The sequence below is a fragment of the Entelurus aequoreus genome, linkage group LG13, assembly GCF_033978785.1.
Source record: "Entelurus aequoreus isolate RoL-2023_Sb linkage group LG13, RoL_Eaeq_v1.1, whole genome shotgun sequence".
Taxonomy (NCBI): Eukaryota; Metazoa; Chordata; class Actinopteri; order Syngnathiformes; family Syngnathidae; genus Entelurus; species Entelurus aequoreus.
Genome location: NC_084743.1, coordinates 61,134,660 through 61,152,163, shown reverse-complemented (window position 1 = coordinate 61,152,163; position 17,504 = coordinate 61,134,660). Strand labels below are relative to the sequence as shown.

The window sequence follows — 17,504 nt, the reverse complement described above, 5'->3', positions numbered from 1 at the left end:
GTTTTATGCCGTTAACTTGTTTTTTTATGGCAAACACAAAATATGGCTACATTCCCTTAAATATTTAACAGTTGGATTTTTGAGGTAAAGTAGGTCAAAATTTTTGATTCATTATTATTTTTGAGCAATGACAGCTTTAAAGAACAAAAACCGGCCTGCATGGACGCTGTGTGTTTTTAGAGTCAACATTGCAACTTTTTCTCGTTACATTTCATCTGTTTGCTCTTTTATGCCACTTTTTTCTTTAATAATATTTTTAGAATGTGCCGCGGGCCGTCAAAATATTAGCTGTGGGCCACAAATGACCACCGGGCCACACTTTGGACACCCCTGGTCTAAATAGAACTAAGAAAATGGAAAAATTAGATCATTTTGATCTTATAGCACCAAATAAGGTACAAATTACTCTCTTTTTATTTACAATTTGGCTCATTGATTTGAGTTGCGCCTTTCATATTCCTTTCTGCACAACTATTTGTTTAAAGAAACAAAAAACTAAAATTAACTTAGCTAACTATTAATTTTTATTTGCATGTGAAATGTAGTGACTTTTTTAATCAAGTAGGTGGCGGTTGACCCTAAACAACAGCAAAACAGTATCAGATAGGGGTATAACGGTACACAAAAATTTCGGTTCGGTATGTACCTCGGTTTAGAGGTCACGGTTCGGTTCATTTTCGGTACAGTAAGAAAACAACAAAATATACATTTTTTGGTTATTTATTTACCAAATTTGTAAACAATGACATAACATACATACACACACAGGGTCCATTGCCAGGGTTAATGTGGTCAACATATATAAAATAAAAAGTCAATAAGATAAGGCTCAGAATGGTTTCTTAACAAAACCTTTCTACATATAAAGTGCTTTTTTTGATTGATTGATTGATTGATTGAGACTTTTATTAGTAGATTGCACAGTACAGTACATATTCCGTACAATTGACCACTAAATGGTAACACCCCAATAAGTTTTTCAACTTGTTTAAGTCGGGGTCCACGTTAATCAACATTAAACTGCCTCAAGTTGTTGCTCAGATTAAATAAAATGACAAAACTTTTCTTCTACATATAAAAAGTGCAACTTTAAACAGTTTCAAGTCAACTCAGCCTCAGCCTGGCTAACTTGGCAGTAAGAGGATATGAGGGCTCTTTGTTCTTCCACCATAGAAGTGGGTCAAAATCTAGTTTTTAATGCAATATGGTCTTAAATCTGCTGCTATAAAAACATTTGTTATTGCTTTAGCCCTGCCTGACTCGCCGAGGAGAGGCTGCTTGAATGGGGTTGGTGACGCTTCAAATGGGTTAGCATGTTTGACGTGTTGTCAGAAGCAGCTGCTGAACAATGTCGGCAAACCTCCGTCCTCCATTGTTGTATCGCGCAACCAAAGTGTTCCCAAACGGGAGATCTTAACGAGGCAGGAGGGTCTTCCAGCTCTGGCTTTTACATGTTGTCGTAGCCCGGTCGTTGCTAGCATGCCATGTGTTGTGCTTCGGTGTGCATTGTTTACACAACGTGCGGTACACTACTTAATATGTCCGTGTAGAAACACGTTCGGTACACCTCCGAACCGAACCGGAACCCCCGTACCGAAACGGTTCAATACAAATACACGTACCGTTACACCCCTAATATCAGAGCAGTGTCAACACAGGTAGTGAGTGTGCCACACACTCACTGAGGCGTCATTTACCCATCACTACTTTTAAGGTCTGTTTAAACACACATTTTTAAAGGATCAATGTGGCAGCCTTCATTTTTTTCTGTATATGCAGCACCTGGTAGAAAAAAAATTGGAAACTGGTTTATAAATAAAGCATCCTATATTATTATTTATTATTATTAACAATGATTCCAGCTATGAGCATGCTGTGATGGTTATATCTGCTGTGAATCTTTTAATCACAGAGCAAAATAATATTATGTGGAGTCGACTTCATCAGTACTGATGTGTGTGTGTGTGTGTGTGTGTGTGTGTGTGTGTGTGTGTGTGTGTGTGTGTGTGTGTGTGTGTGTGTGTGTGTGTGTGTGTGTGTGTGTGTGTGTGTGCGTGTGTGTGTGTGTGTGTGTGTGTGTGTGTGTGTGTGTGTGTGCGTGTGTGTGTGTAGTAAGCTAACCAGGGAGAGCGGCACCGACTTCCCCATCCCAAGCGGGGGCGACGGCATGGACAGCGAGACGGAAAAGCTCATCCGAGAGAAAGATGAGGAGGTACGGCACACCGACCACCCAATGGAGTCTCATCAGCCTCACCGCCGTCACTTCGAGCACGAACACACGTTTGAGCACCACGAACACCTCGAACCTCAACCCAGCCCCGAGGCTCGCTCGCATCTGGAAGACGAGGCCCTTTAGAGCGTCCTTAGCACACACGTTTAGCAACAACTTGTTTTAGTCTCATTTCAAACCATATTTTGTCCCCACTAGACACTTTCAGGAAGGCTGCACATATTCTCTCTATTTATTCTTCCTATTCTTCCTGCCTCTTCTCTTCTTGGACATCATGTCACTGTTTTTACATTCACTTGTTATTTTCCCATTGCTCATTTTCTGTCTTGTCATGTTGTCTCTGCTCATTTTAACACTAGCAGTCATCTTTTACTACTACTTGAATTTCATGAATAGCATGTTTATTAGCATCGATACTATATACCAGGCCTGGGCAATTATTTTACTCGGGGGGCAGATTTAGATTAAAAAAAGTGTGTCTGGGGGCCGGTATATCAATTTTTAGGAACGCTAATACACGCTCACAATAATGATTGAGAGCTAAAAACTAGAGATGTCCGATATCGGCCGATAAATACTTTAAAATGGAAATCGGAAATTATCGGTATCGTTGTTTTTTTTTTATCAGTATCGGGTTTTTTTGGGGTTTTTTTTAGTTTTTTTTATTAAATTAACATAAAAAACACAAGATACACTTACAATTAGTGTACCAACCCCAAAAAAATTCCCTCCCCCATTTACACTCATTCACACAAAAGGGTTGTTTCTTTCTGTTATTAATATTCTGGTTCCTACATTATACATCAATATATATCAATACAGTCTGCAAGGGATACAGTCCGTAAGCACACATGATTGTGCGTGCTGCTGGTCCACTAATAGTACTAACTTTTAACAGTTAATTTTACTCATTTTCATTAATTACTAGTTTCTATGTAACTGTTTTTATATTGTTTTACTTTCTTCTTTATTCAAGAAAATGTTTTTAATTTATTTATCTTATTTTATTTTATTAATTTTTTTAAAAAAGGACCTTATCTTCACCATACCTGGTTGTCCAAATTAGACATAATAATGTGTTAATTCCACAACTGTATATATCGGTATCGGTAATTAAGAGTTGGACAATATCGGAATATCGGATATAGACAAAAAAGCCATTATCGGACATCCCTACTAAAAACATTATGACAGACCGCCTTAAAAAACGGAATGGAATTTGACATTTTTTTTTACTGAATGAGACACCCACAATGTGCATGAAAATAAAGAATTTGGGATTTACAATATTAACTATGAATGATAAAACACTGAATATTGACAACATATTTTACAATCAACCGAAACGCAACCAAAAGGCAACAAACATAATGAAAAAAAACCCCACCTACAATCTGAGATATCTCATAGTGACCATAGTAACTAATTAGATGACCATAGTAACTAGTATATGATGCAGATTCCAAGCATTGAAAGACTTAGTATTAGGGATGTCCGATAATGGCTTTTTGCCGATATCCGATATTCCGATATAGTCCAACTCTTAATTAACGATACTGATATCAACCGATACCGATATATACAGTCGTGGAATTAACACATTATTATGCCTAATTTGGACAGCCAAGTACGGTGAAAATAAGGTCCTTTTTAAAAATAAAAATAAAAACATAAAATAAGATAAATAAATTAAAAACATTTTCTTGAATAAAAAAGAAAGTAAAACAATATAAAAACAGTTACATAGAAACGAGTAATTAATGAAAATGAGTAAAATGAACTGTTAAAGGTTAGTACTATTAGTGGACCAGCAGCACGCACAATCATGTGTGCTTACGGACTGTATCCCTTGCAGACTGTATTGATATATATTGATATATAATGTAGGAACCAGAATATTAATAACAGAAAGAAACAACCCTTTTGTGTGAATGAGGGAGGGATGTTTTTTTGGGTTGGTGCACTAATTGTAAGTGTATCTTGTGTTTTTTATGTTGATTTAATTAAAAAATAAAATAAAATACATTTTAAAAAACGATACCGATAATTCAAAAAAAACGATACCGATAATTTCTGATATTACATTTTAAAGCATTTATCGGACATCTCTACTAAAAACGTTATTACAGACCGCCTTAAAAAACGGAATGGAATTTGAATTTTTTTTTACTGAATGAGACACCCAGAATGTGCATGAAAATAAAGAATGTGGGATTTACAATATTAACTATGAATGATAAAACACTGAATATTGACAACATATTTTACAATCAACCGAAACGCAACCAAAATGCAACAAACATAGTGAAAAAAACCCCACCTACAATCTGAGATATCTCATAGTGACCATAGTAAGTAATTAAATGACCATCGTAAGTAATTAGATGACCGTAGTAACTAATTAGATGACCATAGTAACTAGTATATGATGCAGATTCCAAGCATTGAAAGACTTAGTATAGTTGAAGACTTGCGGTCATTAGGAAACATCACTGCGCATCATAATGGCAGCTACACTTTCCATCTTAAACATCTAAAACAATTATTTGGGAATGTCCGTCGGGCCAGATTGAAAAGCTCAATGGGCCGCATGTGGCCCCCGGGCCTTATTTTGCCCAGGTCTGCTATATACAGTAACTATTATTCATCTATTAAGCCGTTTATTTGTCAGTAAAGTTGAAGTCAACTAGCTAGCATATTTAATAGGGAAATTAGTGCAATTTTTTATAATAGTCAACACAAATGTCCTGTGACTTTACAGTAGGATATTATAGGATTAACTACTATTTATTTATTTATTATTCTGACTGATCCAGCCTTATGTTCCTGCTTTTTTTCTAGAGTCTGCTGTTTATTATGAAAAACTGCTGAATTGTTGTGAAGAAGTCATTTTTACCGAGTGTGTTATTTAATGCAATGTTTTTCAACCTTTTTTGAGGCAAGGCACATTTTTTTCATTAAAAAAATGCGGAGGCACACCCACCAGCAGAAAACGTTAAAAAATGAAACTCCACCTTATTTTGAGTTTGTTGGTGTTTTCCTGTGTGTAGTGCTTTACTTCTTGTCTTGCGCTGTTATTTTGGTGGCCCTTCCTGTTTTGTTGGTTAGCAGTTTCATGCCTTCCTTTGAGCGCTATTCCACGCACCTGCTTTGTGTAAGCGAGCAAGGCTATTTAAGTTGTCGCTATCCTTCTTTGTGTGGACATGGTCGATTGTCATGTCATGTACGGATGTACTTTGTGGACGCCGTAAGTTTTTGCTGTCGTCCAGCATTTTGTTTCTGTTTACTTTGTAGCCCGTTCAGTTTTACTTTAGCTTTGCATAGCCACTGCCTTTTCCTTTCCCTTTCCATTTTTGTTTATTTTTGGTTTAAGCGTTGCATACCTTTTTACCTGCACACTGCCTCCCGCTGTGGTCTGCATATTGTGTTCACAACAAACCATCCTCGTCTCACCCGACACCATACTTGCTAACCTTGAGACCTCCGAATTCGGGAGATGTGTGTTTGGAGGAGGGGGGGGGGGGTTGATTGGTGGTAGCGGGGGTGTATATTGTAGCTTCCCGGAAGAGTTAGTGCTGCAAGGGGTTCTGGGTATTTGTTCTGTTGTGTTTATGTTGTGTTACGGTGCGGATGTTCTCCCAAAATGTGTTTGTCATTCTTGTTTGGTGTGGGTTCACAGTGTGGCGCATATTTGTAACAGTGTTAAAGTTGTTTATACGGCTACCCTCAGTGTGACCTGTATGGCTGTTGATCAAGTATGCCTTGCATTCAGTTGTGTGTGTGTAACAGCCGCATATATTATGTGACTGGGCCGGCACGCTGATTGTATGGAGGAAAAGCGGACGTGACGGCAGGTTGTAGAGGACGCTAAAGGCAGTGCCTTTAAGGCACGCCCCCAATATTGTTGTCCGGGTAAAAATCGGGAGAAAGTCGGGAGAATGGTTGCCCCGGGAGATTTTCGGGAGGGGCACTGAAATTCGGGAGTCTCCCGGGAAAATCGGGAGGGTTGGCAAATACAGACACTAAGCAACGGCGTATTATTTGCCGATTATAATTATTGATTTGCAAAAAAAAAAAAATTGGGACCATTTAGGTGAAGTTGCATAATTTCCCATGGCACACCAGACAATATCTCACGGCACAGTGGTTGAAAAACACTGATTTAATGGTTGTAAAATCGGTATTAGGTCACTTAGTTTACATAAGTGAACGCCCTCCAATGCCATATAAGGGCATAGCACCGGAGCGTCACTTGCACACCTACATTGTATTTAATGCTGGCCGGTCAGATAATGGTTAGCATCTCTTCTCATGTTTTTTTTGTTTTGTTCCTGTTTTTTACGTTGACTCTCTCTAATCTGTTGATTTCAACCTCATTTATTTCATAACGTTTTCAACCGTTTCCTGTCATTTCCTTATATGGCAAAAAGGGGCGTGTCCTATGCTAAACAGCAACAGCTCGTTTACTGTCGATTTGAGCGCGGGTGCAATTAATCAAGTACAGTTTATTTCGGTGAATCCTGCTAACTTGGATTATTTTAGGAACTTCCTCATGAACACATTCGATAAGGTTTTCGAAAACACATTGGTGAGTTGGGTTTATTTATCATTCAAATGAATACTTCGGAGACACTTGGTATTTTAAATAGTTCATTTTGATACTTATAGTTATTCGTGTCAGCTATTTCCGCCATCTTTGTTTGTACGCCAACTAACTGCAATGATGATTCGGTATTTAAACCTTATCGAACTCAGAAATAGACACTATTATTATTATTAGTTATCCCTGACCACAACATTAGGTACGACGTCGGTAACAGCTGTGTTTAAAGGTTAAAATGTAGTCTTAAGAGTTCCTCTAATGCAGTGGTTCTTAACCTTGTTGGAGGTACCGAACCTCACCAGTTTCATATGCGTGAAAAATAAAATGTTTTTTTTTTCAAATTCAAGACAAAGTTATATGTTTTTGGTAACGCTTTAGTATGGGGAACATATTCTAAGTCAGTGTTTTTCAACCAATGTGCCGCCCCCAATATTGTTGTCCGGGTGAAAATCGTTGAAATACAGTCTGGTGTGACGTGGGAGATGATCTAATTTCACCTATTTGGGTTAAAAATATTATTTGCAAACTAGTAATTATAGTCTACAAATGATGTGTTGTTGTTGAGTGTCGGTGCTGTCTAGAGCTCGGCAGAGTAACCGTGTAATACTCTTCCATATCAGTAGGTGGCAGCCGGTAGCTAATTGCTTTGTAGATGTCGGAAACAGCGGGAGGCAGCGTGCAGGTAAAAAAATAAACAAAAGGTGAGTGCCCCTAAGCTAAGAAAATGCATTTAGGCTTAGGGAAGACTATGCAGAACAAAACTAAAACTGAACTGGCTACAAAGTAAACAAAAACAGAACGCTGGACGACAGCAAAGACTTACTGTGGAGCAAAGACGGCGTCCACAATGTACATCCGAACATGACATGACAATCAACAATGTCCCCACAAAGAAGGATAAAAACAACTGAAATATTCTTGATTGCTAAAACAAAGTAGATGCGGGAAATATCGCTCAAAGGAAGACATGAAACTGCTACAGGAAAATACCAAAAAAAAAGAGAAAAAGCCACCAAAATAGGAGCGCAAGACAAGAACTAAAAGACTAGACACAGGAAAACAGAAACAAACTCAAAAAAAGTCAGGGTGTGATGTGACGGGGGGGGCAGTACACCTACTTTGAGACAAGAGCTATATCAACGCATGCTTGGTTATGGTTTAAAGTCATATCCAACAATTGCGACAAGGACTTTTTAATGTCAACCGAGTTTTGTTTTTTAATGATTTCTGCTGGTGGTAATTTCACCTAATTGGGTTAAAAATATTTTTTGCACGCTAGTAATTATAATCCGTCAATAATGTAGCAGAGTAACCATGTTATACTCGTCCATATCAGTAGGTGGCAGCAAGTAGCTAATTGCTTTGTAGATGTCGGGAACACGTCTTGTCATGATCAAGATATACAGACGACAGCGGGAAGCAGCGTGCAAGTACAGAGGTATCTTATGCTTAAACCAAAAATAAACAAAAGGTGAGTGCCGCTAAGAAAAGGCATTGAAGCTTAGGGATGGCTATGCAAAACGAAACTAAAACTGAACTGGCTGCGAAGTAAACAAAACACAAAATGCTGGACGACAGCAAAGACTTACGGTGTGTGGAGTGGAGACGGCGTCCACAAAGTACATCCGCACATGACATGACAATCAACAATGTCCCCACAAAGAAGGAAAGCGTCCGCACAACTTAAATAGTCTGGATTGCGAAAACAAAGCAGGTGTGGAGAATAGCGCTCGAGGAAGACATGAAATTGCAACAGGAAAATACCAACAAAACAGGAAAAAACACCAAAATAGGAGCGCAAGACAAGGACTAAAACACCACACAGGAAAACACCAAGGTCGTGACAGTACACCTACTTTGAGACAAGAGCTATAGTGATGCATGCTTGGTTATGCTTTAAATTCATATCCAACAATTGCGAGAACTGAGTTTCATTTTTTAATGATTTGTGCTTTTGGTGTGCCTCAGGATTTTTTCAATGAAAACAATGTGCCTTGGCTCAAAAAAAGGGTGAAAAACACTGTTCTAAGTAACAAAGACTTGATTTAGAGTTATTTGGTTAGGGTTATGGTTAGGGCCAGGGTTAGAGGGTTAGAGTTATAATAAGGCCTAGCCGAATAAGGCATTAATAAGTACTTAATAATGACTAGTTAAGAGCCAATATGTTACTAATTTGCATGTTAATAATCAACTAATTAATGGTGAATATGTTCCCCATACTAAAGTGTTACCATGTTTTTTTACTGGTGCACAAAATGAACCGAGCATGAACATCACCTTGTTCAAAGAACAAAACCAACACCGTGCATAAACTCACAACAAATTACACACCTGCAAATCAGTCTGACTTCTGCTGTTGCCGTATACGTAATACGCCGATAGGGAGAAGTTTTTATTTACACGATGAGTCGGGTGTGTTTTGACCTCCGCCGAACCCCTGAGCCCGACTCACCGAACCCCTAGGGTTCGATCGAACCCAAGTTAAGAACCACTGCTCTAATGTTTTGCTTATGTAAAATTCGCAGAGCGGTTCTCAGAATATAATGTAACTCTACGCCACCGCAAACTACAGTAATATATATTAAGTTGTTTATAGTTGTTAAAAGTTAGCATCACTGTTTTCAAATATACCAATTGTTGATGTAGCTTTTATATTGGGCTGTGAAAGTGATTCATATTTAGCTAACACCTGCTTGGAACCAAATTTCCACCAAATAAAGAGACTGCTGTTATTCATTTTTGTTTTTCTTTCTTCCTTTTGTTAGTTTGTACGTTTCATAACAACAAATGCAGACAAACATTTAGTATGCAGCTGTTTTTGTCGCTACAAACGACTAATTGCACTGCTTATTTTGCATAACATTGTCACAACATTAGTGCCAGTGTAGGTCACCTCAGTGTTTTTAAGTTAAGTTAAAGTACCAATGATTGTCACACACACACTAGGTGTGGTGAAATGTGTCCTCTGCATTTGACCCATCCCCTTGATAACCCCCTGGGTGGTGAGGGGAGCAGTGGGCAGCAGCGGTGCCGCGCCCGGGAATCATTTTTGGTGATTTAACCCCCAATTCCAACCCTTGATGCTGAGTGCCAAGCAGGGAGGTAATGGGTCCCATTTTTATAGTCTTTGGTATGACTCGGCCGGGGTTTGAACTCACAACCTACCGATCTCAGGGCGGACACTCTAACCACTAGGCCACTACCTTTTTTGAGCCAAGGCACATTTTTTGCGTTGAAAAAGGCTCACTAACAGCAGAAATCATTAAAAAGCGAAACTCGGTTGACAGTAAAAAGTCGTTGTCGCAATTGTTGGACATGACTTTAAACCATAACCAAGCATGCATCAATATAGCTCTTGTCTCAAAGTAGGTGTACTGTCACCACCTGTCACATCACGCCGTGACTTATTTAGAGTTTTTTGCTGTTTTCCTGTGTCTAGTCTTTTAGTTCTTGTCTTGCGCTCCTATTTTGGTGTCTTTTTCTCTTGTTTTGGTATTTTCCTGTAGCAGTTTCACGTCTTCCTTTGAACGATATTTCTCGCATCTTCTTTGTTTTAGCAATCGAGAATATTTCAGTTGTTTTTATCCTTTTTTGTGGGAACATTGTTGATTGTCATGTCATGTTCGGATGTACATTGTGGACGCCGTCTTTGCTCCGCAGTAAGTCTTTGCTGTCGTCCAGCGTTCTGTTTTTGTTTACTTTGTAGCCAGTTCAGTTTTAGTTTCGTTCTGCATAGCCTTCCCTAAGCTTCAATGCCTTTTCTTAGGGGCACTCACCTTTAGTTTATTTTTTGGTTTAAGCATTAGATACCTTTTTGACCTGCACGCTGCCTCCCGCTGTTTCCAACATCTACAAAGCAATTAGCTACCGGCTGCCACCTACTGATATGGAAGAGTATTACACGGTTACTTTACCGACACTCAACAACAACACATAATTTGCAGACTATAATTACCGCAAAAAATATTTTTACCCCAAATAGGTGAAATTAGATCATCTCGCACGGCACACCAGACTGTATCTCACGGCACAGTGGTTGAAAAAGACTGGGTCATGTGATATAAATATTGACATATCTGTGCGTTGACGTGTGAGGGAAGCATGGCGTCTAACGTGTGTGTCGTGTTTGTCAGCTGCGGCGGATGCAAGAGATGCTGCAGAGGATTCAGGACAAAATGCACACTCAGGACGCCTACTGACACCCCGTGTCATCCTCGTGAACTTTGACCTCATCAGCCGCCCGTCATGCACTCAGGAGGACGAGGTAAGAACGCTCGAGCCTCCGCCTTGTAAATAAGAATTAAGGAAACAAAACGAGGGCGTCATCTGATTCATACAACTGTATTTGAAGGTCTGCTCTTGTTTTCAAGCAAACCCTTTTTTTGGTGCAGGTTATTTTTAATTATCTCTATAGGTCAACATGAATTATATAAATTACATTTTTTATATGACACCCAAATATATATATTTTTTCCATTTTGTTTAACAACACTGTTGTTAACCTGCTTTGTATGAGTTGAATGTTTGGACTAATGTGTTAGTGCGTCTGTGTCACATTAGTAGGGACCAGCAACTTATGTTATATTAGAAAATATATTTTTGCATTCCAACGTACGTAAATTTACTAAACAGAGATGTGCATCATTCATTATAAAACCTTGATCGCTAAAATACAATTGTATAAATCTGGCTGATGCAACACTGTAAAATCAGCACCAATGTCTTGGATTCTTCATGTTTGCATCGGATACTTGTTGCTAGGCAGAATTTATCAATCTCAATCATAACTGCCCATTATGTCAATATAAAAAAGAGGAAATGACTCAGAATAAAGGGGAACTGAACTTTTTTTTTTCATTTGTCAATCATTTACAATCTTTATGTAAGACAAGAACACATCTTTCAATTTTCATGCATTCTAATTTGTAATATATGACAAGTTCGAGGTGGCTGACAATAAAGCTAATCGTAGTACTCTATTATGCTCATAAAGCACTCTTAGTAAACATAAATAAACACCAACAGTACTACATTTACATCTTGTGACCTGAATATTAACCAAGTGTTAGTGACATTGTTATTATAAGCGCTAACGCAGGGGAATTATTTTTAGTGGCGCCTTGATCACAGAGAGCTAACCAGCTTATGCAGCTATTGACATGCTGAGCTGCTGCATCGCCTCTGATTTGGTAAAAGTTCATTCTAGATTATAAATCATGCCTCTCACCTGGATAGTAGAAGGTTATGGCCAAAAACCGGGAATTTGGGCAACTTTGGCTTTAAACTTAGACCCGGAGTTGGCGAGAAAGACAGGAGGATTATGATTCTTCATCTAAACAGGAAGATATAAACATCCCATCAGTCAGCATCCAAGTTAGAGCAGACATTGTACAGTAAAAGATTGTTTTATTATGTTCGTAGTTTGTATTTCTTGATTAGCACTTAGCAATACTGCTACTTGCTGGGTCTGCTTGTCACTAAGCTTGTAAAATGTGTAGCTCATCTTCTGTATATTCAGGCTCAAAAATATAAGTATCTGGATCTTTTTTTTTTGTCCCAAAGAAGTCTTTGTTGGCTCCCATGAAGTCTGCCGTGATTAGTGGTGATGTTGTTAAAGGAAAAAGCCAACTTTGTGAAGCGTCTGTGAAATTAATACGCCGCCGTACGCTTAAAAGGAACAAAATACGTAAATATGACATGTTATTATGAATGTGCTTGTTACTACATTACTTATATACTTACAGCATGTGCAGTAAAACAATGATGGAGGTTTTAGGATGTTTTTACAGCGCTTTGTAGGTGGAGTTTAACGACTCCACAACCTACCTCCATTGTTATCTGGCTTTTGCTAACTTTTATTTGTGAGTTGGAATTAAAAGAAAAAGGTGTGTGCTTGTCTCACATAAGGATTGTGGATGATCAGCAAAATTACCCCCCAAAAAATGCAGTTCTCCTTTAATCAGTGCTCTGTATTGACTATAAAATACACACATTGCCATTGTTACTGTAATAATGTAAAAACACTTGAGCCTGGTGATGACAAAAGGCTTACTCGTGTTATTTGTCTATTGTACAAATATTATTTATGGGCATTGAAACAAAGTATAATGGGCTTAAATATATGCAGGCAATGATCTTTTTGATGATTGGAACTTTAATTATCGCCTTAACGTACACTAATACTAACAATTTTGTCAACATCCTGGAATACTTAGCATTATATGATTTTATAAAGTTAACACTTTTATGCTTGATTTTCAAAACGTTGTGAGAACAAACCTCATTTGTTGCAATATTTTGTCTTTCTGTTCTGAAATCAGCCATTATGTTTGCTGTCTTATCATTTGTTGTTCTACACTTTGGAGTATGTTATGTTCGAAATGTACAAATGCAAATTGGATGGCTGAGAAGAAATATGCAAACAATTCTGACATGACAATAAAAATACAAAATATTGTATAATTTTAATGTCTCTTGTCTTTGTGTTGCAACTGTGGCTTACTTTGAATATTTCATCATTTATAAAAGTTATTTCATTTGTTTTCTATTTGGGGTGTCCCGAAAGTCAGATGGGTAGGTAATATCAAAATCGGATACTGGTCCATCTGATATTATCAGATATCGATCCTATACTAATATTGGATATCGGTCTGTTATCGTAATGGAAAGTATCCAGTAACAAACTAGTCTGCATCTTTCAATTTACTGCAACTTGACCTTAACTTAATGAATTATTGTTGCCGCTAGGTGTCAAAAAAACAACTACCACTCCACTTTAACTTAAAGACCGCATTAAGTCTGTTCCAGAGAGCTTTTAATAAAGGGTTTTTCATACTTACTATTCTGTGTAATTCCACTTGATCAAACCTTTTCTAACATTCCACACTAGAAAATAATTGTATTTTTTTGTGCTGATCTCATCGGATCAATATCTGTATCAAACAATACTCAAGGCTCCGGAATCAGAATTGTATCGGAAGTGAGAAAGTTAGGTATACTATGTATATAAAATGGATTAACTCGCTGGAATAAAGACAATATAACATACATCCATAAACGTGGATGCATATGAAAAAGTGCAATATATTTATCTCTACAGTAACCTATTTATTTATTTATATATGCACCTTATTGCTTTTTTATTCTGCACTACCATGAGCTGTTGCAACGACATTTTGTTCTTATCTGTACTGTAAAGTTCAAATTTGAATGACAATAAAAAGGAAGTCTAGTCTAAGTCTAATTTGTTTTGTGTAAACTACTCACAAAAGGGAAACTCTGTGAAAACATGCACCCTTACTGTATGCATGTGCTATTTGGATAAAAACACACCACATTGATGAATTACCTCCATATTTGGTACACACCTTTTTAATGGACTGACAAGCACCTGTCAAATTTAAGTCAAAAATGGTAGGAAAAACATGGCCGTCATTAAGCGAGGCAACACTTGACTGATAAGTCAATTATTTATAGATTTGTCCGGAGGGTTGCTGGTTACTGGGGTTCAATCCCCACCTTCTACCATCCTAGTCACGTCCATTGTGTCCTTGGGCAAGACACTTCACCCTTGCTCCTGATGACTGCTGGTTAGCGCCTTGCATGGCAGCTCCCGCCATCAGTGTGTGAATGTGGAAATACTTTCAAAGCGCTTTGAGTACCTTGAAGGTAGAAAAGCGCTATACAAGTATAACCCATTTATCATTTATTATTTACTGATCATAACACACTTGAGGATATCATACACGTATGATCAATGCTAGCATACCTTCCAACCCCTAGAGGGCGCCATGTCATTTAGTCATGTGACATGTATGGCCAAAACGTTTTTCAAACTTGCCTAAAAAGATGAAACTTCAGACATTTGCAAACAAGTTTATTAACTTATGCTTTATTTGTTTCCATATAATTTTTAAATCATAGTGAAATCTAAATTCAGCCTTGAGGCCATTTACAATAAAACTTTCTCCATAGGGAAAAAAAACGTGTATTGCTAATGTCTTCCGAGCGTCAGAATCTTCTGACACCTTTTAGACATTTTATGTTGATCGTGCTCCGACATGATTTCTAACTGAATTGCTTGCAAGAAAGGTGACTTTTTTTTTTTTCATCTTTTCTGGAATCCCAACAAAACAGGGAAAGACGTACGCGGGCAGAGCACTGTGCTACGTGGGCGTGAGTCTTAGTTTATGGTCTGCACTGCTGCCTACATCATGGTCCCAATACAACACAGCACGTAAAATGTACACCGGACATGAGAAGTTACAAGCAAAGGAACTAAAAAGTTACATGATACTTTAATATACTTGTAATAATAAAAAAGATAGGTCTGCTCCTCCGCAAGTCACAATATTGAAGAGAGCAGCAAGTGCTAGGATAACCACAGGTTGGATGCTCGTCTTTTGAGGTTCACAGTGCTAATATGGTAAATAAAAATGTGACAGTTTAAAAGAAAAATGATATGAAATGCCAACAAAGTCTGTTAGTTGTAGTGAAAACGGTCAAATTGTTTTTACATTTAAACATGTCACGTTTTACTCGCTCGCCACATTCATCTTCATTGTTGAAGGATAGTTCAAATAACAATGCTTACTTTGGATTCTTCAAATTAAGCATTGCTATTTTTGTAAAGGCATTTTTGCATCATACATGTGGCTGGTGAATGTTTATCAACATCTGTGACAAAGCTATATTTGAATACCAACATTGTGTCTTCGGTGTAGGCCTTATACCATTAGGGAACAGCAGGGCGCGCTCATGTAGCATGTGTGTCCCTTAGAACTCCACTCCAGTACGCCGAAGAGCAATCCGGTCCACAGTTTGGATGTTGCAGAGCAGCCTGGCTGCTAGAGGAAGGGGGCGGAGCTTCCGTCTCACGTTGTCAATGTGCTGCTTGTGGGCTGGTAGAAATGTGCCAGTGGGTAGTCCACCTTCCACAACCGTTTGCACATTTTCTCTGTATTAGCCAGTAAACATCACCGCTGCACAATAACCTGCGTGTGTGTGTGTGTGTGTGTATGTGTGTGCGTGCGTGCAAGCTCTTCCTACGTTCTGTGGATCTTCACATGCAGCCTGCGCGTGGTTGTCTGCCCGCTTTTTAAAGGGCGCTTGCTCAGGCTAGCTTTAGGGTGCTGATGGGGAAGGAGGGCATGGTCACCATGGTGACGGGGTTGAGAACAGTCTGACCCACCAGCTGCGGGTGGTGCGCCACCATCGTCTGTTTGGCCATGATGGCGGTCGGCTGGCCGCCGGCGGTCCCGTTGACGTGTCCGAGTGTGTGCGCGATGTGGCTGATCAAGGCGGGCTGAGTGACGGCCACGGGCTGCGGGTAGAGGGCGGGCAGGTGCTGACCCAGGTGGGCCACCGGGTGCACGGTGATGTGGCTGATGGGCGGCTGGCCGGGTGCCAACTGCACGGAGCCGGCGGCAGCCGAGGGCGCCAGGTGGGCTATGTGTTTGGTTCCCGCCGTCTGGATGACATGGTTGACCGCTTGGATGACAGACGGGTGGGAAACGGATGCGTGGGCGATAACTGTGGGGTGCAAGCTCGGCTGGGCGGGGATGGGGGCGGAGAGAACGCTGCATGTGGTGGTCATGGGCGGCGCTAAAGGCTTGGATGGCATGTGTGGACTGGATGTTGGCTGCAAAGGAACCTTGTGCTGGATGGAGATGTGCTGGCTGATGAAGGAGGGGGCACACGGGGGCAGAGTCAGGGTCTGGATGGGGGTCGGTGTCTTGTGTAGCTCGGCTGGATGGACTTGAGGTGCGCCGGGTGAGGCCGTCTGTTGGCTTAAGGGAACGTCGTCGTCATCGTCATCTTCGTCATCCATGACGTCTTCACCTTCTGCAAGTACACAAACAAAACTTCTGTTTTAAATGTGCCAAATAGGTTGTGCAATATAAATAAGTTAAAGTACCAATGATTGTCACAATGATTGTGAAATGTGTCCTCTGCATGTGACCCATCACCCTTGATCACCCCCTGGGAGGGAAGGGGAGCAGTGGGCAGCAGCGGTGGCCGCGCCCGGGAATCATTTTTGGTTATTTAACCCCCAATTCCAACCCTTGATGCTGAGTGCCAAGCAGGGAGGTAATGGGTCCCATTTTTATAGTCTTTGGCGGGGTTTGAACTCACAACCTACCGATCTCAGGGCGGACACTCTAACCACTAGGCCACCGAGTAGGTAAATGATATGAATTTGGGTGACGATAGAGTTTTAATACTATCGTCATATCATAATGACACATTCTAGCTGTGTCCTGCAAATTTGACAAACGAAGAGCATTTTAGCCAAAGGCTAACGTCTCTCCAAAGTGCAAAGCCGCTTCTATGTCAGCGATCTTCGCCTCCTTGGCAGCAAATAAATTGTTTCTTACTCGTGTCAACATCACTAGAGGACGAGGAATAGCTAAACATGCTACACTACACAACATAGAAGGATATGCTAATGGCAAAGCTAAAGCTCTTGAATGTAAACAGAGGTGGCACAGATCTATACAAATATTGACAGTAATGATAACAAGTATAGTATCAGTACTGTATAGGGACGATACCACAGTGGTTAGATCAGATTAAATATTTTGTCCTTTTTATTACACAACCATCCTGTGAGTTTTGTCTGATTATAACATGTGATCATTCATCATTTAATGATATTGACAATTTGAAGTA

At 39.5% G+C, this 17,504-nt stretch overlaps 2 protein-coding genes across 4 annotated transcripts in view; one reads left to right on the top strand and one right to left on the bottom strand.

Annotated features, from left to right (window-relative positions):
- The window catches only part of LOC133663562 (septin-5-like), a 125,118-nt gene extending 111,843 nt beyond the window's left edge, over positions 1–13,275 (top strand). For both annotated transcript variants that reach the window (XM_062068117.1, XM_062068118.1), the window contains 2 exons: positions 2,113–2,212; positions 10,967–13,275. In XM_062068117.1, the coding sequence (XP_061924101.1) occupies positions 2,113–2,212; positions 10,967–11,032 (166 nt within the window). In that variant the 3' untranslated portion in view covers positions 11,033–13,275. The remainder of the gene's footprint in view (positions 1–2,112; positions 2,213–10,966) is intronic.
- A 1,419-nt stretch (positions 13,276–14,694) lies between these two features.
- mnta (MAX network transcriptional repressor a) overlaps positions 14,695–17,504 on the bottom strand; it is a 30,002-nt gene continuing 27,192 nt past the window's right edge. For both annotated transcript variants that reach the window (XM_062068116.1, XM_062068115.1), the window contains exon 6: positions 14,695–16,676. In XM_062068116.1, coding sequence (XP_061924100.1) covers positions 15,946–16,676 — 731 coding nt within the window. In that variant the 3' untranslated portion in view covers positions 14,695–15,945. The remainder of the gene's footprint in view (positions 16,677–17,504) is intronic.